This window comes from Heteronotia binoei, chromosome 1, assembly GCF_032191835.1.
Source record: "Heteronotia binoei isolate CCM8104 ecotype False Entrance Well chromosome 1, APGP_CSIRO_Hbin_v1, whole genome shotgun sequence".
NCBI lineage: Eukaryota > Metazoa > Chordata > Lepidosauria > Squamata > Gekkonidae > Heteronotia > Heteronotia binoei.
In genome coordinates, this window is record NC_083223.1 from 176,096,367 (window position 1) to 176,122,003 (window position 25,637).

The following is a 25,637-nucleotide window of genomic DNA, read 5'->3' on the forward strand; positions in this document are numbered from 1 at the left end:
GCTTCCATTGTGAACAGAGCACAGGCTGAGTTTTCATTGTTAGTTGAAACAGACTTTTGGAAGGACTCCATTCCTGGAGCATACTTTACTTTTACTGCTCCTAATAATTGCTTTGTCAAAAGCTCAAGAATGACTGTTTATTTGCTGCTTTTACCTCAGTGATTTCACACAGGAGAAAGCAAGCACTGCCCTTAAACCTTCCTTTGCCTAACCTAGCCTCACCTTTTGGAGAAGCTAATTTTCTGTGTAGGATGTAGTTTTCATATATTTCTTAGCTCCAAGGATAATTCATTACAGAACACTTGACTGTATAAAACATATCAGTACATAATTACAGAAGAAAGACTACAGTTTCTAATTGCTAAACTTTTACCTAGTTTTACCAGTGCAGAACCAGTTCAATACATTACTTTTAATGCCAATTACTTTCATAGTGAAAATGCCTATGTGGAGCTATGTCAGTCCTATGCTGTCACACAGCATCAATTGGAGATACAAAGTAGCTTGTAATTTTCTTCTACCAACAGCTTGAGAGAGAGTAGAAGAAAGCACAGATATGGTCTCAGTGTGCCCTTACAAGTGTACTTCGCTGGCTGCAGTGTTACCATTATGTTTACTATTCCACCACTAAACAGAAAAGCATTGCTAGGAAAAAATATGAATCATACACAGCTAGATCCATCAGCAGCTAGTAGTGGTGGACAGATGGAACAGGATCAGCTATTCTGGATGTAAATTTATTTATTTATTATGTTAGATTTATATCCTGCATATTCTACAAAGACTCAAGGCGGCTAACAACATAAAATAATATTAAAACTGTAAATCAGGTAAAATCACAATGGTGCTACTTCATCTATTCAGGCAGGATCATATAGTATTTTCCTTTCTCCAAAGCAGTCAGATCCTAGGCAGTTGGTACTAATGCAAGATAGATCCAAGTGAGGTGGCTACCCTCTCCCATTTAGATGTCGTATGCCATCCTAAACAATTCAGTCTTGCAGGCCCTGTGGAACTGTGATAAGTCCTGCAGGGCCTTGATGGCTTCTGGGAGGGTGTTCCAAATTATTGGGGCTGCCACCGAGAAGGCTCTTGCTCTGGTGAAAATGATCTTGCTGCAATATGAAGACTTATGATCTTGCTGCAATACTAGTAAGGCTAATCAGACAGAATATTAATTGACATTTCCTAAATGGGTTCCGATAGAATAAAGACCTCCTAAAATTTGAGTGATTCAACAAGGGTTAACACTCTGTGGCAAAGTTAGTATACATTTGTCTAAGAAGAAGTAAAGGAAAATCATTTTATAAAGGAACATAAGAACATAAGCAAAGCCATGCTGGATCAGGCCAATGGCCCATCCAGTCCAACACTCTGTGTCACACAGTGGCCAATTTTTTTTTTAATATATATATATATACACACACACACATATATATACAGACTGTGGCTAATAGCCACTGATGGACCTCTGTTCCATATTTTTATCTAACCCCCTCTTGAAGCTGTCTGTGCTTGTAGCCGCCACCACCTCCTGTGTGTTTTTCAGGAAGTTTTTCAGCCATTCAAATGTACATTATGTTGATTGTTAAGTAATGATGTACACATTCAAAGAACTGCACAAGCCTTCCTTCATACAGAAATAATTAAGTAGAAAACCCAAATCAAAACAAATAGTTTTCTAGATAGATCCAAGTGGGCAGCTGTGTTGGTCTGAAGTAGTAGAACAAAGCAGGAATTAAGTTTCACCTTTAAGACAAACCAATTTTTATTCAGAATGTAAGCTTTCGTGCGCTCTCTTAGGCACACTTCATCAGACAAGGGGATCAGGTATTGTGAGATGAAATATAAGCAGTCTGGCAAACTAACTGGTCACATAAAAAAACAGTGTGGCTAGGTCATTTGGTCTGGTAGCCATAAAAGGTAATAAAATTCTCTGCCAAATGGTGTTTCTGAAAATCTAGGTGAATCACAAAAGGACATGTATATCCAACTTGTAGTCCACCCAATCAACATCAATCTATACATATTAAACTGATACACTATTATAAAAGAGAAATACATTGGAATACTATGGATGTATAGCTATACTCACTGAGAGTGGGTTTAGCATATATAATTAGATAAAAACCTAATGTCCCTGTTGAGTCATGGAGAGGTGTTTGTTCCAAGTGTCATAATAACTCAGCAATTTCTCTCTCCATTCTGTTCTTGAAGTTCCTTTGCAGTAAAAAAGCTACCTTGAGGTTGACGGCAGGAGTGCGCACTGCGTGCAGGTAGACCAAAACGGTAACTTGCCTTAGCAACAGGAACGTCAATATGAAGAGCCAACACACCAGTTTGGTAGTATAACAAACAGTGTATTATACAGATATTTACAGTGAAGTTATATACAAATACAGTCCAGAGTAGCAAAGTGCTTCGCCAGTAATCCATATACATAGAGAGAAAAACCACTCTGGTACTCTGCTGCTTATATAGGACAGCCCACCAATCAGCTAAACTGCTGACTCATGCTGGCTCCTCTGAACAGATCCAGATATTACCAGTCCTTGCATCAGCCAGGTTGATTAGTCCTGTGACTCTTGTCATGTGATTAAGAACATAAGAACATAAGAGAAGCCATGTTAGATCAGGCCAATGGCCCATCCAGTCCAACATTCTGTGTCACACAGTGGCCAAATATATATATATATATATATATATATATATATACACATACACACACACACACACACACACACACACACACACATACACACTGTGGCTAATAGCCACTGATGGACCTCTGCTCCATATTTTTATCTAACCCCCTCTTGAAGGTGGCCATGCTTGTGGCCGCCACTACCTCCTGTGGCAGTGAATTCCACATGTTAATCACCCTTTGGGTGAAGAAGTACTTCCTTTTATCCGTTTTAACCTGTCTGCTCAGCAATTTCATCGAATGCCCATGAGTTCTCGTATTGTGAGAAAGGGAGAAAAGTACTTCTTTCTCTACTTTCTCCATCCCATGCATTATCTTGTAAACCTCTATCATGTCACCCCTCAGTCGACGTTTCTCCAAGCTAAAGAGCCCTAAGCGTTTCAACCTTTCTTCATAAGGAAGGTGTTCCAGCCCTTTAATCATTCTAGTTGCCCTTTTCTGAACTTTCTCCAATGCTATAATATCCTTTTTGAGGTGCGGCGACCAGAACTGCACACAGTACTCCAAATGAGACCGCACCATCGATTTATACAGGGGCATTATGATACTGGCTGATTTGTTTTCAATTCCCTTCCTAATAATTCCCAAAACCCGGAAGCTGCAGCTGGTGCAGAACGCAGCGGCTAGACTGTTGCTGGGACTCCCTAAATGGGAGCACATACAGCCTGGGCTGCGCGAACTGCACTGGCTGCCAGTTACATGCCGGGTTCGTTACAAAGTGCTGGTCATTACCTTTAAAGCCCTATATGGTCGAGGACCTGTCTACCTTAGGGACCGTCTCTCCTCATATGAACCCCAGAGAGCACTGAGGTCAGCCGGGAAAAACCTGCTGACTATCCCCGGACCGAGAGAGGTGAAGCTGCAAAGCACCCATAACCGGGCCTTCTCCTCTATAGCCCCGAGCCTATGGAACCAACTTCCAGGGGAAATGCGGGCCCTGCGGGACCTAGAACAGTTCCGCAGGGCCTGCAAGACCTTCCTCTTCAGACTGGCCTTCCCTGATGAAAATGGAAATTGCGAAGGAAACCGCCATCAGAAAAAGTAAACATAGCACTAGCACTTTTAAAAATTAACTAATTTAATTTTAAAGTTTAACCAGATTTTAACTAAATGCTGATAATGTTTAATGTAGTTTTATTTACTTGTATAATTTAACTCTGAACCATGTTGTTAGCCGCCTTGAGCCTGCTCCGGCGGGGAGGGCGGGATACAAATACAATTTGTTGTTGTTGTTGATGGCGTTGGCCTTTTTTATTGCAAACGCACACTGCCTTGACATTTTCAGTGAATTATCTACCACGACCCCAAGATCTCTCTCTTGGTCAGTCTCTGCCAGTTCACACCCCATCAACTTGTATTTGTAGCTGGGATTCTTTGCCCCAATGTGCATTACTTTGCACTTGGCCACATTGAACCGCATCTGCCACGTTGACGCCCACTCACCCAGCCTTAACAGATCCCTTTGGAGTTCCTCACAATCCTCTCTGGTTCTCACCACCCTGAACAATTTAGTGTCATCCGCAAATTTGGCCACTTCACTGCTCACTCCCAACTCTAAATCATTTATGAACAAGTTAAAGAGCATGGGACCCAGTACCGAGCCCTGCGGCACCCCACTGCTTACCGTCCTCCACTGCGAAGACTGCCCATTAGCTGTCAGTTCTTGATCTAGCATGCTTCACAGCAGGCTACATAATACTAACACACCTCCTTAGACTGCTAGTGAACGCATGCCTAATAATTCAGCCAGTTTTACAAGTCTTTCATCGTACAGACATTTAGTAAACAGATCAGCAATGTTGTCCTCCGTGGCACATTTTTCCAATATCACAATTCCCCGAGTAACCGACTCTTTTAAATTGTAATATCTGATTAAGATATGTTTACTCCTTCTTCTGGCACATAAATTTTCAGCTAATTGCTTTGCAGAACTATCATTTAATATAGTGATTGGTAGGTCACATGTTACATTTAGATCTTTCATCAATTGTATAATCCACTCCAGATTCAATACACATTCATTCAATGCACTGAATTCTGCTTCACATGTGCTGCAGGCTACTAACGTTTGCTTTACAGCCTTCTACATAATGAGTGCTCTTCTCAGGTATACTACAAACCCTGAAGTAAACTTAGCTTCTGGGCGATCTGCCCGATTTGCAGTATATTATTCCCTTTCAGCCTCCCTGTGGGAGAAAACACTCCATTCTTGTACAGGGATAAATATTCTCTTTCAATGGCTTCCAGCCAAGCCTTTTTCTCATCTGCCAGAGTCATTATTTCCTGATAACTCTCAGGTTCAGACACATACACATGGTTTACGTTGTTGTCAAAACCATATCATACAGGAGGAACACCTTTTGTACTACCGGATGAAACCCGTGTCTCCTGACAAGCTTTTTGCTCAGTCTCAGATACCTTCTGCTGCACCACAGCAGGTACTGGTGCAGAACCTTGTTCCTGACTATCATTGGTCAGTGGCAGCAATACATGAGTATTCTCTTCAGTTCCATGCAGCTTAGCCCAATTGCTATGCTCACAGTTTGGCGTAGTGGTTAAGTGTGCGGACTCTTATCTGGGAGAACCAGGTTTGATTCCCCACTCCTCCACTTGCACCTGCTGGATTGGCCTTGGGTCAGCCATAGCTCTGGCAGAGGTTGTCCTTGAAAGGACAGCTGCTGTGAGAGCCCTCTCCAGCCCCACCCACCTCACAGGGTGTCTGTTGTGGGGGAGGAAGGTAAAGGAGATTGTGAGCCGCTCTGAGACTCTTCGGAGTGGAGGGCGGGATATAAATCCAATATCTTCTTCTTCTTCTTCTTCTTCTTCACTGAAGTTAGCAGATCTACTGAACGTCACCTTCTGTTCAGTGTCACCAAACCTATATGACTTCATATTGGTTTGATACCCCAGAAATACCAATTTTCTGGATCTGGCACCTCCTTTCCTTCTCAATTTCAGAGGAATATTGACCCAGGCTTTTGTTCCAAACACTCTGAGGAACTCTAAACTAGGCTCCTTCCTGAACATAGCCTTATAGGGGATATTATCTGTAGCCCTTGTCCACAATCTATTAACCAAGAATGTGGCTACCATGAATGCCTCAGCCCAATATGCAATAGGTAGAGATGCATCATCTAACATGGCATACATAATTGTTTGCAATATGCCATCTTTCCTCTCAACCACCCCATTTTCTGAAGGTGTTGCCGGATTTGCTACCCTATGTGCAATCCCCCTGATGCTTCAACCATGTACCAAAATGATTTGACATGAATTCACCCCCTTTGTCAGTTTGCAGAGCTAGCAGCTGCACTCCAAGCTGCTTCTGTACTCTTTTTGCCCACTGTTTAAAGCATTGAAACACTTCTGATTTCTGTTTGAGTACATTAGACCAACAATATCTTGTACAGTCATCCATAATCAGAAATACATATCTATTAGCTGAATGGCTCTTTGGAAATGGCCCAATAATATTGGCATGGATTAGAGCTAGTAGTCGCTCAGACACCCTCGTGCTCTCCTTAGCAACCCGGAATGCCTTGCTTTTGACCTTTTTGCACACTTGGCAGTCTAGATATTGCTTACAAGATTTTACAGCTGCATTTGGCAGCAAAGACAGCATCTTGCTGATAGTATGAAAAATTGAATGCCCAAGTCTACGGTGGAGAAGATGTAAACATGAATCATGGGGGCATACATTAGACACTTGATCTGCCTTAATGGCTTCACTCCCCACCACATACACATTATCAACCAACTTTCCCTCTGTGAGGATTTTTCCACCTTTAGACACTTTACAGCTTGTGTCAGAAAACTTTACCTCAAATCCTGCTCTAGCTAATGAGCTAACACTGAGCAGATTTGATTGTAATGCCGGCACACACAGCACCTCCTCAAAGTCACAGCCTAGTGCTGGAAAGTTTATCCGGCTGTTACACACTACCCCAGACATAGAACCATCAGCAAGGTTTACATGAGATAACACAGCCTGCCGAGAACATTTCATTAAAGCTTTAGAGGTACAAATATGACTAGTTGCCCCAGAGTCTACTAACCAAACAGACCCCTGTGCTGTTGTTCCCGTAGTCACCAGCTAGCCTGCTCACAGTTCCCAGGCTTCTGTAGAGATGTCCTTCTCTGTCTCCCAGCTTCTGGACAGAACTTCCTGATGTGAGAAACTGATCCACACCGATAACACTTTCTCACATGTAGTACTGCTGAGCTGCTTTCCTGCTGCTGCTTGGCAACGGCCCTCTGAATCAGCACGGCCCTTGAATCACTCCCCCTGACAGGTGCACTGGCTCCACACCCAGAATGGGACGCTGCAGTCAGCCTGTCTTGAAAGTCATACAACCGGGCACAGACGTACTCCATGGTCAGAATGTTGGCATCAACAGATTCCAGAGCTGTTATCAGTTGTGAAAACTCTGGAGGCAGAGATGAAAGCAAAATATAAACTCTGTCGTCCGCAGCCACAACCTTGCCTCTGGTCTCCAGCTCCACAAAACAGTCGGTGAGAGCCTTAATATGCTTCCATACACAGCCACCTGGCACCAGCAACATGCGATACATACTGCGTGTTAACGTCATGAGAGACCCAGCAGTGGTATGCACATAAATTCCATGAAGCGCATTCCAAGCCTCTCTCGCCGTCGGCTTCCCTCTCACATATATCAATTGATCATCCCCCACACCAAGGATGATGTTTGCAAGAGCTTTCTGCTCCTGTACAATCTCGTTAGCCGTAGGAGCAGCGGGGGGCGGGAAGGGGTCAGACACATGTTCACAGCCCTTCTCTCTTTAGGAAAAATTCCATGCGCAGAGACCACACCGCATAGTTCACCAAAGTGAGCTTCTCAACCAAAATAACCTGAGGTTGAGCCATCTCTCTGCCATCCACAGACACCCGGGATTCCTCCTCCTCCTTGTCACTCACCAACAAGGACACGGTATCAGCACACTCTTCGGACTCGCACTTCACCTCCTGCGCCAGCACGGCTCTTCTCCAAACTCCAAAGAACCTCCACAGCCAGGCACAGTCTCCAGGTCTTAACTGCACAGCGCTCGGTCTGGGCCCATAACCCTGAACAGTAACTTGCCTTAGCAACAGGAATGTCGATATGAAGAGCCAACACACCAGTTTGGTAGTATAACAAACCGTGTATTATACAGATATTTACAATGAAGTTATATACACATACAGTCCAGAGTAGCAAAGTGCTTCGCCAGTAATCCATATACATAGAGAGAAAAACCACTCTGGTACTCTGCTGCTTATATAGGACAGCCCACCAATCAGCTAAACTGCTGACTCATGCTGACTCCTCTGAACAGATCCAGATATTACCAGTCCTTGCATCAGCCAGGTTGATTAGTCCTGTGACTCTTGTCATGTGATTAGCTGTCACTTTGACGGTTCTTGATCTAGCATGCTTCCCAGCAGCCTACATAATACTAACAGAGGTCACCCATTGAATGCTTTGGAGGATTACAGTGCTCTCCCACAGATTTCTCAGTTCTATAATTCCTAATGTCAGATTTGTGTCCATTTATCTTTTGGCGTAGGGTTTGTCCCGTTTGCCCTATGCAGAGAACTGAAGGGCATTGTTGGCATTTAATAGTATATATAATGTTGGAAGATGAACAAGTGAATGAGTCTGAGATCATGTAGTTAATGCTGTTAGGCCCAGTGATTGTGTTGTCTGGATGTATGTGGCAACAAAGTTGGCACTTGGGTTTATTGCAAGCTTTGGTACTGGTGTCCATGCTCAGATGAGATGCTGTATTTGTTGTGGGTGAGGAGTTGTTTGAGATTAGGTGACTGTCTGTGTGCAAGAAAAGGTTTACCCCCCAGTACTTTTGAAAGAGAGTTGTCACTGTCCAATAGAGGTTGTAAGTCGTTGTTGATACACTGAACTGTTTTAAGTTGAGAGTTGTGGGTGACCACAAGTGGTGTTGTTATTATCTCTTTTGGGTCTGTCTACTAACAGGTTTTCTCTGGGTATCATTCTGGCTTTGTTAACCTGTGTTCTGACTTCATCAGGTGCGTACTTAAGTTCCAAAAAGGTTTGTTGTAGATCCCTCAGTTGAGAATCTCTGTCAGCAGGATTGGAGCAAATGCGGCTGTAGCGTGGAGCCTGGCTGTATACAATGGATTGTTTGGGATGGTAGTTTTCTAGAGGTCATGATTTTGGAAAGAAAAATTTCTAAAATCTTTAGTTGGTGACATTTTTAAAAAGTTATCATGCAGTGGCAGCTGGGCACGTTAAGCAATTCCCGTTTCCAGTAGCTGCCAATTGCCCGTTGCTCTATATTTCCAGTATACCCAGTAATGTAAAAGCCACTCAATTACCTCTTTATACAACAGTTTACCTAGTTTGCACAATAAGATTCAGAGTATAGGGTGGGATATAAATCCAAATGTATCTCAACCACTGAAGTTTAATCTCATTGTCACAATTGAAGAGCAATGGGGAATGGTGACAAGGTAGTTTTGGGTGACTTCTTTTGAGATATGGAACAGGCAGACATACCTATATAACTCTGATAATATGCACAATTGAAGGAAGAGTCATCTGAGGGTAGCTAAAAACTGAACTTTTGCACCCTGGCTGGACTATTTCCAATCTGGCTCGTTTGGATTAAGAGCAGGGGCCTATAGGCAGTGCTCAATCAACAAATGAATTTTAAAAATGGTAGGGCTACCTCCCTCCCTTGCCAAGATGCCTTGTAGGTTCTCACCTGCAGCCATTCTGGCTCTTTGCTTCTCGGCTCACAGTCCATTTAGACAACAGGGAGGACTGAATCAGGCTTTCAAGTAGGGGTGCCAGAAGCCACATGCTGCACAGCTAGCAACTTGTAAACAATCCATCTCAGAGAACATAAGAGCATGGTAGGGGAGCTGGTATCACATATGTGTGAAATTCACAAGCTCTGCACCACCTATGGACAAATAGTCCTTTCTGTTCAATCCAGTGAGATCTTTAAATTACCTTTCATGTGACCTGCAACTTTAAAACTGGGCTGAATCATTTACCATGAAATGTTGAACTGTGTAATCATAATAAACTTCAGCAGAAACTCATCCGAAGTGTATAAAAGATACTACACATGAAGATGGTTTTTCAAACTGGGGTCCACAAATCCTTTGTAAGAATGGAATGTGAGCCCTTTTTGTTCCCACCTGCACTTGTTGTATATTGTTTTTTTTTAAGTTTAATTTTAATAATAATTTTAATCATTTACTTCCAGTATAAAACTGAACATTTTTCCCACAACCAAAGGATTTCAGCAGAGAGAGAGACACACACACAGAGATAGAGAGAGAACGAGAGAGAGAGAGAGAGAGAGAGAGAGAGAGAGAGAGAGAGAGAGAGAGAGAGAGAGAATGCCGTGATTCCAAACAATAAAGCAAAATGCAATTTCCAACTGGCGACTCTAGCCTTTTTCTATTTCTGTAAGCATCTTTAAAACCTTTTCCAGGTCTTTTCCTGTCCCCATTTAGATGGTCTCAATTCTGAAATTAATTAACCAATAAGGAAGATTCTTGCAGTCTCTAAAGCTGCTCCCAATCAAGGGGTGTCAGGATCTTTTCAGCTGTGGCCCTATTGTCAAGCATCGGTATTTCGAATAATCAAGCAATTGTTTGATACAAAGGCTCGTTTTATTGATAATCCGGTACTTGCTCCAAGTTGCGATACCTTGGAAGTGATACAAAGTTTCACATGGTATAGATTCTTAAAGGCTACTTCAAAGGCAATAGAAAAGATACCTTCAAACCAAAACATGCAGATGTGAATTGCAACAGATGTTCCCAGACATTCCTGTCTTTCTGATAAGATGTATGGATGGGAACTGGTAGGGGGAGGTGCCTTGCTTCTAGCATCAAGGTTACTTGCATATTCTAAATCTTCTATCATAAGGTGAGAAAGGAGGGAGAGGAAAAGGGGGGGGGAGCAAGCTTTGAAATGCAACTATGAGAGAGAATAATTTTGAGGCAGAGAGGAAATGGCTTCTAATACCTACATTGATTCAATACACAGAAATAGCATGCTTGACACCTACAGAATGAGTTGCCTTCTAAGACCCAACCTTATAGGCCAGGTACAGGCAATAAAAACATTCTTCTCTAACCTGCTTCTAAAGTATAATTCACAAGGGTCTTGCTGCATTGTTTTTAAGGTGTGAGAGGATGGAGGCCTCCACAGGGTACACTTGGCTTGCCTTAGGCACTCTGAAAAGAGGCTGCATAGCATGTGCGGGGAAGGGAAGAGGCTTAGGAGTCCATGTCATTAAAAAATCAAAATAGGAGTCAAGTTGTTAAGGAATTGCTGATTAAAGAAGATGAGATATGACACAATAAAAACAATGAACTGCTGGGATATTTAATGAAAATTTTCACAGCTGATGATATTGAGACAGTAAGTGGTTTATAAGTGACATCAAAACTGACACAAATAACTCTGAAGTTGTATGTGTTCATATGAGTCAGAAATCTAACGGTCATTTCAATTAAGGGGTACAGAGTTCTAAAATCTTGAAGTCAAGGCAACATCCAACAAAAGCCAACTCAATTGTTTATTTATCTTAGGGGAACAGTGAGAGGAATTTCAAGGGGTAAATGGTCAGAGAGTGGCCTTCAGATTAAAGCAATGCTTTAAGAGTACAATTTCCCCTGAAATCACACAACCACACAGTCCAGCTAACAGCTGTCCAATAAGTGAGGATTTTAGTGCATCTGCCCCAATCATCGTCTGAGGAGTCAAGATTAGACATTCTGAATGTTTAAATATAAAGGATATATTTGGGGCATTCTGTTTTTGCTAGACAAGAATTCTTAGTTTTCTGGTAGTGTTGCATGATGCTCTTGAAAAGGCTGTTTGTTGAACACCTTGTCCCTTACATTCCAATAAATTGCAGACCCTCACTACAGTTTAGAACAGGGGTGGCCAGACTTGCTTAATGTAAGAGCCACACAGAATAAATGTCAAGACGTTTGAGACCCGCAAGACATGAAATTCTGATGTTTGAGAGCTGGAAGGAAGGAAAATAGATGGGGAAGGAGAAGTGTAAAGAAAGCAACTTTAACTTTAAATGTATTCTCCAAATTGCCGGCTGGCTTTGCTTGGAGAAGTGATTTAAAGAGAAATGCTTTCTCCAAGCGGGCCAATGTGGTGGTGGGGACTTTGAGAGCCACACAATCTGTGTGAAAGAAGACGGCGGCTATAGATTTATACCCTATCCGTCTTTCTGAATCAGAGTCTCAGAGTGGCTTACAATCTCCTTTTTCTTCTTCCCCCTATGAGGTAGGTGGGGCTGAGAGAGCTCTCCCAGAAGCTGCCCTTTCAAGGCCAACTCTTGCAAGAGCTATGGTTGACCCAAGGCCATTCCAGCAGCTGCAAGTGGAGTGGGGAAACAAACCTGGTTCTTCCAGATAAACGTCTGCACACTTAGCCACTATCACACTGGCTATAACACCAAACTGGCTCTCTCCTGAGTCACAGTTTGGCCACCCCTGGTTTAGAAGAATCTCAAGGTATTTTGTCTTAGTATAACTGAATAATCTGTTCATTTGTGTCTCTGTGTTTAGAGGGACGACTGCTATCTTTGGGAATTGGCTCTCTGAAGCAGTTTCTGTCCATGAACAGTATGGCTGATAGCAGTAGTAGCTCAAAAGAAACTGAGAACACAGATTAGAAGACATAGATTATCTTCCACCTACTACTTCAAAATGTCAATCAACCTTAAGTAGGAATCGAGTTTCACCTTCAAGACCAACCAATTTTTATTTAGAACGTAAGCTTTCATGTGCTCTTAAGCACGCTTCATCAGATGAGGACTCCAGCACAGTGAGCAAAGCCATACATAGCTGGTAGGCAATGGCCCAGAATGCAACATGGTACAGATTTAAGAACCAATTACAGTGAAGTAAAATTATCTGGTAGGCAGTGGTTTAGAATGTAAAATGGTACAATGACAGAATAGTAAAATTAACAAATTGAGCAAACCTTTGAGCTACAAATCTGAAAAGTCCCCTGTTCAAATCTCACCTTTGCCATGATCCCACTACAGAGCCTTAAACCACCCCTGCTACTTGAAGTATGGGCATAATACTGTTCTGTCTTCCACGGCTATTGTAAGAATAATACATGAAGCAATTTAAATACTCAAAAATTATATCAAAGATGCTAATATCATCATCTTGGAGAAAAAACAGGTTGCTTACCTGTAACTGATGATTTTCGAGTGGTCATCTGTGCAGTCACACACATGGGTTTTCCACCTGCAATAGAACCCAACCTTGGAGAATTCAAAGCTAGCCTAGGCGTTTATTTTGGTGCGCATTCCCTCTCGGTCTGGGGAGCAGGCATCCACTGCGCATGCCTGGAGCGAGGGGGAGGGAACCCACCCAGCACCCACCCAGTTTCTTCTAGCCACTGTATAGAGAAAATTGTTAGTAGAGAAGAGAATAAACCAGCAGTGGGGAAGGCTGGGCGGGCGTGTGTGACTGCACAGATCACCACTCGAAGATCATCAGTTACAGGTAAGCAAACTGGTTATCTTCATTGGGGTCTCTGTGCAGTCCCACACATGGGTGACTTGGTAAGCTGAAGTGTACGGAGGTGGGTGCTGGTTCTGTAATAGAAGAATACATGTTAAACATGCATAAAAGAAATAAGAAGTATAGTACTCACAGGGCATGAAGCTGGAGATGTCAGTAAAAAATGAAGCGAAGTACAGCCTGCCCAAAGGATACGTCATGCTGAGCACGAATGTATAGGGCGTAGTGCATGGCAAACGTAGATGGAGAAGACCAGACCACAGTGGCACAGATGTCTTCCATCGGTACGCCTCTACAGAAGGCTGATGACGTGGAGATGGCTCGAGTGGAATGAGCTCGCAAGTTCAGGGATGGGTTGTTTAGCTGATTGGCAGCATAAGGCAATGGCAGCTACAACCCACTTAGAAAACCTCTGGGTTGAGATTTTGTATCCCTGCTTATGTTTTCCATAAGCCACAAAAAGTCTAGAGTCCTTACGGAAAGTATGTGTCCTCTCAATGTAGAAAGCGAGGGCCCTTCGTACGTCAAGATTGTGTAGGGTCTGTTGCCCGGCGTCACTTGGCTTTTGAAAAAAGAACAGCAGGTGTTCGACTTTCCGAGATAACGTGAGACGACTTTCGGTAGGAAAGCAGGGTCAGGGCGTAGAACCACTCTGTCATGGTGGAAGACAGTGTAAGGGGGATCTGTCCGAAAGGCAAAAACATCGCTGACTCTCCTGCCAGACGTGAGTGCTACCAGTAACGCCGTCTTCCAAGACAAGAGATGCAGTGGAATGGATGCCATTGGCTCAAAAGAGGGTTTTATCAGTTGGCTGAGGACAAGAGACAAACTCCATGTGGGTTGCAGTTGGAGGTTGAAGATGTAGGATGCCTTTTAGAAAGGCTTTTGTTGTGGAATGAGAGAAGACAGTGAGTCCTTCAACGTGTGGATGAAGGGCTGAAATAGCAGTCAGGTGAACCTTTAGAGAGGAGTAGGCTAGGCCTGAGTTTGACAGAGACAAAGTGTAGGTGAGGATCTGGGCTATAGAGGCTGATTCAGGAAGGAAGTTATGTTGAGCAGCATACGTTGCAAAGCGCTTCCACTTTTGAGAGTAGGATTTTCTAGTGGAAGGCTTTCTGGCGTTGAGAAGAACATGTCGGACTTCTGTGGGAAAATCTAGAAACTGATTCTCCAGGCAGTTAATTGCAGAAGTTCCACTTTGTGGTGTAGGACTTTGCTGTTTTGTTGCGAGATCAAGTCCCGAGCTTGGGGAAAGCGATGAAACACAGTGTTCGAGAGAAGAAGGGAGGGTGGTGAACCATGGTTGGCGGGGCCACCAGGGAGTGATGAGGTTACAGTTGGTCCAGTCCAGTCTGATTTTCTGAAGCGTTCTCATTTAGTGGGATAGGAGGGGACAGGTAGTGTAGTGGTCCCGACCACGAATGGAGAAAGGCATCTCCCGCAGATTGTGTGGATGGAGGGCCCCGAGTATAGAAATGTGGGCACTGAGCGTTGTTCGGAGAGGCAAAGATGTCTATGGCCGGAACCCCGAATGTCCTGAAAACTCTTCGAAGATAGCTGCGGTTGAGGGTCCATTCGTGGTCATTCACGAGGTGACGACTTAGTGCATCCGCTTGAACATTTTGGATTCCCGGCAAGTGTACAGCTGTTAGAAATATGTTGTGAGCAATGCTCTAATGCCAAAGGGCTAAGGCCCATCTGCAGAGGCAGACAGAAAAAGTGCCCCCCTGGTGGTTGATATAAAACACGGCTGCCACATTGTCTGAGGTGACCTGGATGTGCAGACCGTGAAGAGATGGTAGGAATGACTTGAGTGCTCTGTGGACCGCCAAGAGTTCCAGGCAGTTGATATGAAGGGATTTCTCATAGGCTGTCCACTGACCTTGTACCGTTATTGTGCCGTAGTGGGCTCCTCAACCCCACCTCGAGGCATCTGTGGTGACAATGGCTGATGGGGGCAACCTTATGAACGGCATTCCCACCAGAAGATGATGTTCCAGTGTCCACCATTCCAGGGATGGAAGAATGTGGTGTGGAATTGTGAGTAAAATCATTTGGTGTTGTCAATGTGGGCGGAATGTCCATACGAACCATAATTGTACAGAACATAAGAACGTAAGAGAAGCCATGTTGGATCAGGCCAATGGCCCATCCAGTCCAACACTCTGTGTCACACAGTGGCCAAAAGAATTATACACACACACACACACACACACACACTGTGGCTAATAGCCACTGATGGACCTCTGCTCCATATTTTTATCTAAACCCCTCTTGAAGGTGGTTATGCTTGTGGCCGCCACCACCTCTTGTGGCAGTGAATTCCACATGTTAATCACCCTTTGGCTGAAGAAGTACTTCCTTTTATCCGTTTTAACCTGTCTGCTCAGCAATTTCATTGAATGCCCATGAGTTCTTGTACTGTGAGAAAGGGAGAAAAGTACTTTTTTCTCTACTTTCTCCATCCCATGCATTATCTTGTAAACCTCTATCATGTCACCCCGCAGTCGACGTTTCTCCAAGCTAAAGAGTCTCAAGCGTTTCAACCTTTCTTCATAGGGAAAGTGTTCCAGCCCTTTAATCATTCTAGTTGCCCTTTTCTGGACTTTCTCCAATGATATAATATCCTTTTTGAGGTGCGGCGACCAGAACTGCACACAGTATTCCAAATGAGACCGTACCATCATACAGGGGCATTATGATACTGGCTGATTTGTTTTCAATTCCCTTCCTAATAATTCCCAGCATGGCATTGGCCTTTTTTATTGCAAACTCACACTGTCTTGACATTTTCAGTGAGTTATCTACCACGACCCCAAGATCTCTCTCTTGGTCAGTCTCTGCCAGTTTACAACCCATCAACTTGTATTTGTAGCTGGGATTCATGGCCCCAATGTGCATTACTTTGCACTTGGCCACATTGAACCGCATCTGCCACGTTGACGCCCACTCACCCAGCCTCAACAGATCCCTTTGGAGTTCCTCACAATCCTCTCTGGTTCTCACCACCCTGAACAATTTAGCGTCATCCGCAAACTTGGCCACTTCACTGCTCACTCCCAACTCTAAATCATTTATGAACAAGTTAAAGAGCATGGGACCCAGTACTGAGCCCTGCGGCACCCCACTGCTTACCGTCCTCCACTGCGAAGACTGCCCATTTATACTCACTCTCTGCTTCCTATTACTTAGTCAGTTTTTGATCCACAAGAGGACCTGTCCTTTTACTCCATGACTCTCAAGCTTTCTAAGGAGCCTTTGATGAGGAACTTTATCAAAAGCTTTCTGGAAGTCAAGGTAAACAACATCTATTGGGTCTCCTTTGTCCACATGTTTGTTCACCCCCTCAAAGAAATGTAACAGGTTAGTGAGGCAAGATCTTCCCTTACAGAACCCATGCTGAGTCTTCCTCAATAACCCGTGTTCATCAATGTGCCTACTCATTCTGTCCTTGATAATGCTTTCTACCAACTTTCTCGGTACTGAAGTCAGACTGACTGGCCTGTAATTTCCCGGATCTCCTCTGGAACCCTTTTTAAAGATGGGGGTGACATTTGCTACCTTCCAGTCCTCAGGAACGGAGGCAGATTTCAATGAAAGATTACAGATTTTTGTTAGAAGATCCACAAGTTCAACTTTGAGTTCTTTCAGAACTCTCGGATGTATGCCATCCGGACCCGGTGACTTATTAGTTTTTAAATTTGTCTATCAGTTGTAGGACCTCCTCTTTTGTCACCTCAATCTGACTCAGGTCTTTCAACACCCCTTCCAAAATTAGTGGTTCTGGGCGGGCAAAAAGTTCTCATCTTCCACAGTGAAGACGGAAGCAAAAAATGCATTCAGCTTCTCAGTCATTTCCCTATCCTCCTTAAGTAATCCTTTTACCCCATGGTCATCCAAGGGCCCCACTGCCTCCCTGACTGGTTTCCTACTTCTAATATATTTGAAGAAATTTTTATTGTTGGTCTTTATGTTTTTTGCAATATGCTCCTCATAGTCCTTTTTTGCCTGCCTGATCATAGTCTTGCATTTGATTTGCCACAGCCTGTGTTCCCTTTTACTAATCTCACTTGGACTGGTTTTCCACCGCTTAAAGGAGTCCTTCTTACCTTTTACAGCTTCCATTACTTTGTTTGTTAACCATGCAGGCCCTTTCTTATGCCTGTTTGTGCCTTTCCTAACTTGTGGTATGTATTTTATCTGAGCTTCTAGGATTATAGTTTTAAATAGTGTCCAAGCTTCCCCAAGGGTTTTGACCATATTTACCTTTCCTTTCAGTTTCCTCCTCACATGCCTCTTTATCTCAGAGAATTTACCCCTTTTAAAGTTAAACGTGGTTGTGCTGGTCTTTTTGGGCAACTCCCTATTTACATAAACGGTGAAATCAATAACATTATGGTCACTGCTCCCAAGTGGCGCAATCACTTTTACATCTCTCACCAAGTCTTGGGCATTACTTAGGACCAAATCCAGGATCGCCCCACCCCTGGTAGGTTCTGAGACCATCTGCTCCATAGCACAGTCATTGAAAGCATCAAGAAACTCAATCTCTTTCTCTCGACCAGAACACATATTGACCCAATCAATCTGCGGGTAGTTAAAATCACCTATAACGACACAGTTTTTACATTTAGCTGCTATCTTTAATCCTTCCATCATATTATAATCGTCCTCTATCTTTGATTTGGTGGGCGATAACAAACTCCCATAGTTAAATTTCCTTTTAGGCCCTCTATTTCCACCCAAAGCTTTTCTAGAAAGGAATCTAATTCTCTGACCTCAGTCTTACCCAATAGATGTTGGGTACCCAATAGACCCAACAGATGTTGTTTACCTTGACTTCCAGAAAGCTTTTGATAAAGTTCCTCCTCAAAGGCTCCTTAGTAAGCTCAAGAATCATGGAGTAAAAGGACAGGTCCTCTTGTGGATCAAAAACTGGCTAATTAGTAGGAAGCAGAGAGTGAGTATAAATGGGCAGTCTTTGCAGTGGAGGAGTGGGCGTCAACGTGCCAGATGAGGTTCAATGTGGCCAAGTCAAAGTAATGCACATTGGGGCCAAAAATCCCCAGCTACAAATACAAGTTGATGGGGTGTGAACTTGCAGAGACTGACCAAGAGAGAGATCTTGGGGTCGTGGTAGATAACTCACTGAAAATGTCAAGACAGTGTGCGATTGCAATGAAAAAGGCCAACGCCATGCTGGGAATTATTAGGAAGGGAATTGAAAACAAATCAACCAGTACTGAGGTCGGTATGTATCTTCATAGTACCGAGGTTCACTGTATCTATGTTGATAGACTTCCTCACGGTACCGGGGCTGGTGGGATCCTTCATGGTACCGGGGTTGATGGAGCTCGTGGGATGGTGACTTAGAAGATGTGTAGTATTGCCGGTGCTGACGTGGGGAGGGCAATCTGGAACGAGATGGGCTATGGTAGTAGTAACGATCCCTATGTCAGCTTGGAGACCGTTCAGTGTAGTGTTGAGTTGGAGACTCTCGATGAAGCGGAGAGACAGCCGAATCCTTGAAGGTGCAGGGTACCAACACCTCATGGAAGGAGTGGACGCCCAGGAGATTGGCTCGATGAGCCCAAAGTCGAGGCGAGGGTTCCAAAGACTCAGAGACAAGGATGTTTTCCGGTAGGGATTGATGGACGGATGGAGATCTAGATTGAATGTGGATGACCTCGTCGGTTATGACATCGGTGGGAGTCAAGAGTTCCGGAGGAACAGTCGGTGCCATTGATACCGAAACTAAGGTAGGTGCCGCTGGATGCGAGGTCGAAGCCATGGTATGGTTGGAGGGTCTTGGGTCCGAGGAGTGATGATCAGTCTTCGTGGATTTCGACGGTATCAACTCCGAGAGACATTTGGAAGACGATTCCAAGCGGTGTTTTTTCTTGGAGTCGTCAGATTTCTTGGAGTGTTTTCTGGACTTATGCTTACTGGGAGCCGATGCCACGGAAGCTGCCGATTGGACCACGTCCCTTTGCAAAGTTAGGGGACGTGGCGAAGTCTGAGACCCAGAAGCATGGGACATTACAGGCCGCAAAGAGGACTCTAAAAGATGGCTCGAGTCTAGCTGCACAATTTTTCCTGGTCTATTTCCCAAACTGGCTACAATGTACACAGGTATTGGTTCTGTGGGTTTCTCCCAAACAAAAGAGGCACAAAGAGTGTCCGTCGGTTTGTGTGCACTTTTAAAAAGTCGTTTTAAGTTTTTTTTTTATAATAACGATACCAGTTGGAGTGTAGAAGAAGAGAAGGTCGTCAAGTATTGAAGAAAGCAGTAACGAAGTTGAGACGCAACGAGGTAGGACTAATCTGAACGGCGGTTAAGAAGAAACTGGGTTGGTGGAACGCTTCCCCCTTGCTCCAGGCATGCGCAGTGGATGCCTATCCCCCAGACCGAGAGGGAATGCGCGCCAAAATAAACACCTAGGCTAGCTTTGAATTCTCCGAGGTTGGGTTCTATTCCAGGTGGAAAACCCATGTGTGGGATTGCACAGAGACCACGATGAAGATTATGCTGTTACATTTTAATAACACAGGAATAAGGCACTGATTTTTGAATGTCTCTCTCCACAGGCAACAGATAGGGTGTATGTATGCACACACCTTTGTGCACATGTGCATGATGGCACAAGCATGCTGTAGAGAAAGAAATACAAAGCCTCTAAAGAGCAAGAATCTCATATTTTCCCTCTCATTATTTGTTTGCCCTAACTTGAATAATCTCCAATTGCTACGTAATTGCAGCCAGGAACAATAGATTCCATGGCTAGAAGGAAAGAAGAAATCCATATTAAAGGCTTTGGAAAAATCAGTCAAACTTTTGATGAACAGCACAATCCAAACTACTCATTTCATACCGAGGATTCAGCCATTAGCATTTAATTATACATCACTCCAGGTATTCAGGGCCTCCCTGATTAGTAGATCAGAGCAACCCTTCTTAAGTATTTAGGGTTCATAATACTACAGACAGGAGTGTGAAGCACCAAAGGAAGGATGTATTTGAATAAGACTGTGACAAAGCTGGGAACTGAAACACTCAAGCCCATAGCCTGTGGTTTAAGCACAACTGCCTCTTTTGATGCTGTTGTGAGGTGAATGGGACATGGCAGTTTGGACAGAGTGTCATGACCTAACCCCCAGGGTTGCAGGAAGGAAGTGGTTAAAAAAAGTCTTCCATCCTCTGCATCACTAGCTGTTTCAGAGATCGATGTGGGAGGCACAGATGGGGGTAGGCACTTAGCCAAACCCCTCAATGCTGCTTACAGTGGCTCAGAGACGGCAAGACTCCAACAACATAGAGCTTTCTACCTCCAGCCATTAGACACAATAGCCTGATGATCTGCAGCAACATTCCTAAAAAAGCCCTAAATGTACTTCAGTTCTAAGCTCCTGTTTCCCACTACTTACATGGAGCAAAGTGCTGTCAAGCTGCAGCTGACTCATGGCAACCCCTATATGGTTTCAAGGCAAGAGATGAACAGAGCTGGTTTGCCATTGCCTACTTCGGTGTGGCAACCCTGGACTTCCTTGGTGATCTCCCATCCAAGTATGAAGCAGGACCAATACCCTGCTTAGCTTCCAAGATCAAACCTTTCCACACTATCAAAGCCTCCCTCCATACTCCTTTCCTCACTGGCCATGCTGCCAGATCAATCCCTGTCCCTCCCTTATCCCAGCAACACCCTCTCAGACACTGCTCCAACTTCTACATCCCTCAGCTTTCTGGAAGGTAGAAAAAGCAAACCAAAGCAAGAACATGGGATGAACTGAAGACAGCAACACTACTTTTAGAGTTCTGAAGCACCGTAAAAAAGATTGTCAAAATAAAATTTCCTGGCTCAAAGCTCCATTCTGCTCCACAGAATGGACTGGAGTTGATCACTTCATCTGACTCTAACAGGCATTATTTCACAGCTGTGATGTGTCACTCTAGAGTTAATAAATCACTGTGTGAGACTCCCAGATAGGATTTGATTTTTAGACAGCAAAAATTGAACAGGAATTCCCCTTTCAGAGTCCCAAACTTGCGTCAAATATATTTTTTGGGAAAAAAATACATTGACCCAATTTCTGCACACAATTTCCGTTTTAGAGAGAATGAACTACAACTGTCTCTTAGGAAAATCACTATGGAAGAACAGACCTACACTGCAAGAAGAATCTTAGCCTGAAACCTGAAGCCTCTGATTTCCAAAGCAACATGCCTGTGGCCTTCAGTAACCCCACAGCTTGCTAATATGAACTTCATAAACTGCTCTGACATCCCCATGGAAACAGAAGACGAAGGTCATAAATAGGGGATTAACACCTCTTAACACAGAGCAAAGCAAAAAAGGCAACAGGGGGTTTAAGTTTCCCATTAAGGGGCAAGCGACTGCTCAGCAGGGAGGGTGGAAAAGTGCTGTGTAGGAAGGGCAAAACCAAAAATGAACTACAAACTGTATGTAAAGAGGAACAGGACAAAGAGGGCAAGAAATCTAATGATGGCAAGAATGAACTACAAACTGTATGTAAAGAGGAACAGGACAAAGAGGGCAAGAAATCTAATAATGTCTATCTCATGGTTCACAATTTCCCTTAAATCACACTTGGCTTCTTGGTAGTGGCCAGGAGAATTAAGGTGTGTGTGTTAAGAATACAGCCAAACTTACTATGAAGAACATAACCTGGACTAAATAAATAAATGTTTTAAATAAAGTACAGACAATGGAGATACATCCTTTACTGCAGAATTTGTAAAATTTATGCCAGCCCAGCTCTGAGGTTCCCTCCTTCTCATCTCTGCTTCCTAGATGCTACATCCTCTAGGACAAATTCATTTGCATCTGGGCAATTTAGGACTGTAGCAGCAACCAACTCCCAGCACCAGTTTTCCTTTCAACAACTTCATCAGTATAATTGCTTGGACACTCCTGAGTCTTAAACACATATTGGTGAATTACTAATTGGACATAAACCCTGCTTACACCCTTGCCAGGCCCAGAAAGGTTTGACTCCCAGCTTGAAAAATGTCAGAATGCAAGATTTGGTTTTTTGACAAATATGTTGTCTTCCCTTGACACATTTCAATTCTGAAACAGAATGATTCTACTTTCAAGACAGAAACAACTGACCTGTTGAGTTTCTTCCTAGGAAAAACTCCTTCTGGAAGTGGAGGCCTATGATTTGGTAGTAAACCTGAAAAGAACAGAGAAAGAGTACTTGAAACAACAATGGGATTTATTTTGAAGTGCATGTGAGACTGCTGTCCAAGTTGAATGTCCTAATAAGCAACTGGCTCTTGTCTGCTTCCTTCACCCTCTCTCTTGCTTCCTTCTGCATCTCAGCTTGCTTTGCAAGGCTTGCTCAATTGCACAGGAGCTACAGAGCAAAACCTTGATTTTCTCTATTGGTTGTGGCTCCTCCCCCTCCTGGTCCCCTGTGGAGGGAGGGAAAGAGCCAGAGCTTCTTTTGCCCAGTTCCCTAGATCCCATGGGAGAGATACAAAGAAAGCACCTTTAAGACCAACAGGCGCTAATGTTTTAAGCATGCTTTAAGGTTAAAAAAACAAACAAACCTTTAGTCGCGTTTGTCTGTGTCCTTTAAAAAGTTTTTATCTCTGCTACCTAATCTTAAATAGGTACACACATGGCCCAACATGGCCTGGCCTGGCCCAACAAGGTCTCATTTATGTCAAATCTGCCCCTCATAACAAATGAGTTTGACACCCCAGAGTTAGAGTGTAGGACTGAGACCTGAGACAAGCAGATCAAAATCCCCTCTCTGCCATGGAGTTTCTCCTGGTGATCCTTGTACTGTCACATTCTACTATTTTCATTTTCACTGTCTTCTGAATAATCTGAAATCAAATTTCAACATTCTTTACAGTTTTCATTTTTAAACAGTTACCCTCCTTATCATACAAAACAAATATTTTAGTTTACTACTTCATTACACTTTTGTTTGGGGAAGCAGACTTTCTCAACTTTAGCCACGGTGTGTGTGTATGTGTGTGTATATACACACACACACACATATATTGGCCACTGTGTGACACAGAGTGTTGGACTGGATGGGCCATTGGCCTGATCCAACATGGCTTCTCTTATGTTCTTAACCATTTTGTAAAGACAAGTGAGCAGTTATAAAGGTATATTTGCAGATGACACAGACCCTTTGCTAAATAGGGTAACATGACCGCTTTTAGAGAGCAAGAATTCTAAATCCAATGCTATCAATATCATTTTCCAGTAACTGCTTTCATGAAGACATTCCCACCAAAGGTGTTAGAAAGAAGCATGATCAAATACCAGTCCCATAATGCCAGCAATTTTCAGCTATATTATAAATTTTGGACAATCTACAATGTGACATGCCACTGGTTAACCATTCTAATTACATTTTCCTCCAGGGGACAGAGATGCACTGTCAATACTGAATCTTTTGTAAATGCAAACCTCCACAATTCTAAGCTAACCTGGTGGCTGAGACCTTTTGCTCTCTCTTTTTGTAATTTTTGAGAAAGAAAGCTACAAGGTGACTGTCTTCGCTCTACTATTACAATGGTTGCTGCTGCAAATCATGGATGGCTATCCAAAGAAATCCTACTACACAGGATTCAATTAAAACGAGTTACCTGCTCGATGAGCCATTTGCACACAGATAGCAATTTTCATGTGCTCTTTGAAGCAAAGGCCTGTGATCCTCCGAGGCAGCATACCTCCATCACTTCGTATGAATTGACTTAGAAGTAACACATCCTTTGGAAGCAAAGAGAAAAGAAAACAAATAAACTTCAGAACATAGGCTAATGATTTAGTACCTTTTAATTATCTTTGCAACTGGAATCTGACAAGTAGAAGAAAAGCTGTCTTGAATATTTTCACACATACAATTCCTACAACACAATATATCATCTTTTACGGGGCTATAGAACCATTTCTTCCAGCACACTGAGGAATTATAAGAGTGACACATTAAAGAACAATCACTATGAAAGATGAGTTGCTAGCTTAATTGTGATAGTGCAAGAAACTCTGTAAAGGGAAAATTATAAAATAAACATAGCAAATTACTTTGCAGAACGTCTCAACAGTCAAATGCCTTCCAGGAATAAAATGTTTTGCATATGCTGGGAAGAGACAAGAGAAGAAAGACCTCTACACTTCATCTGAGAGCAATTCCAAACTTGTTCTGACCTCCACCTTTTGGTTCCATATATGCATCTCTACCAAAAGCATTATTCTGAATAGTGGTTTGATTGACCCACTAATGAAGAAAATAGCAATACAATTCAAAACAGTAACAATTAATTGCACACGTATTTAAAACCCAATTAGAACTTGTTAATTTAATTTATTCAATAAAATTGATGATCCAGTGATACCAACTTTTCAAAGCCCGATAGTCATTTAGAAAGAATCTTAGATACCACATTTAGTAACTACTTCACTGTTCCGTGAATTCTTAATAGGATGGATGGCCTTGATGAAGTGATATCAGTTTCCTCAACGTCTGGTTCAAAATCATTTAGCAAGAGTCTTGAGTCACCGCATTTAATAATCTGGAGTCAAATTCTTTGCTTAGAGAGAAGCTGGACGACCACACTCAAACGATATAGACAAAGGATTTTTTTTTGAGGCTAGCCCATCCCCCAAATATTACATTTTTATTATCCCCACATTCCAACATCAACACCACTTCCTGTTCTCATCCTAGGCAACAAGGCATAAAAAGTTAGCCCTCAGCCTCAGTTTCGGACTTCTCCAGTTAAATCCCAAGCTTTCTGTTGCCCCTCATCTCTCCAGTCTCAACTCTCCACTCCACAAACCTGCCACTATGCTTCCCTCCCCAACCTGGTCAATTTCATCTGCCAAAGGAGCTTCTTCCCTGCAGGACAAACTACTCCCTCCCCAGCTTCTCTTCAGGACAGGTTTGTCTATCTCATTTGCTTTTATATGTTTATTTTCCCTTGAGGTAGACAACAAGTTTTCTAGGGAAAGGTTTTTTTATGTATTATTTACTGCATAGTTTAAAAAAAAATTAAATCAGAGTTTATTGATAGAGTAAGGCATTCCAGAAATTCAAAAAAACAGAAAAGAACCAAAAATGATACATCATTTTAATGCTATATACTACTATACAACTGTAGAATTAGATTTAAGAATTAAGATACACACTATAACTGCCTGAATCATCTATTCCCTCTACCCGCCCCCCTCCCAAACCTCCACTCAGAAATAAATCAGATTCCGGTAGTACAAGTTACTGGGTAAGATACCATGATCCATTAGGTATGTGACTAAGGGGAACCAGGTAGATATCACTCTCCATTCGTAGCAATCTGTTGAATAATCATACGTGTTATAGGCTAAT

The 25,637-nt window shown here is 43.0% G+C and overlaps 1 protein-coding gene across 1 annotated transcript in view; it reads right to left on the reverse strand.

Moving 5' to 3' along the window:
- Window positions 1-25,637, reverse strand: part of MRPS18A (mitochondrial ribosomal protein S18A) — a 47,208-nt gene that overhangs the window by 4,239 nt on the left and 17,332 nt on the right. Inside the window, exons 4-5 of the mRNA XM_060244542.1 lie at window positions 23,899-24,022; window positions 22,397-22,460 (exon numbers count right to left, since the gene is read on the reverse strand). Of these exons, the coding sequence (XP_060100525.1) occupies window positions 22,397-22,460; window positions 23,899-24,022 (188 nt within the window). The remainder of the gene's footprint in view (window positions 1-22,396; window positions 22,461-23,898; window positions 24,023-25,637) is intronic.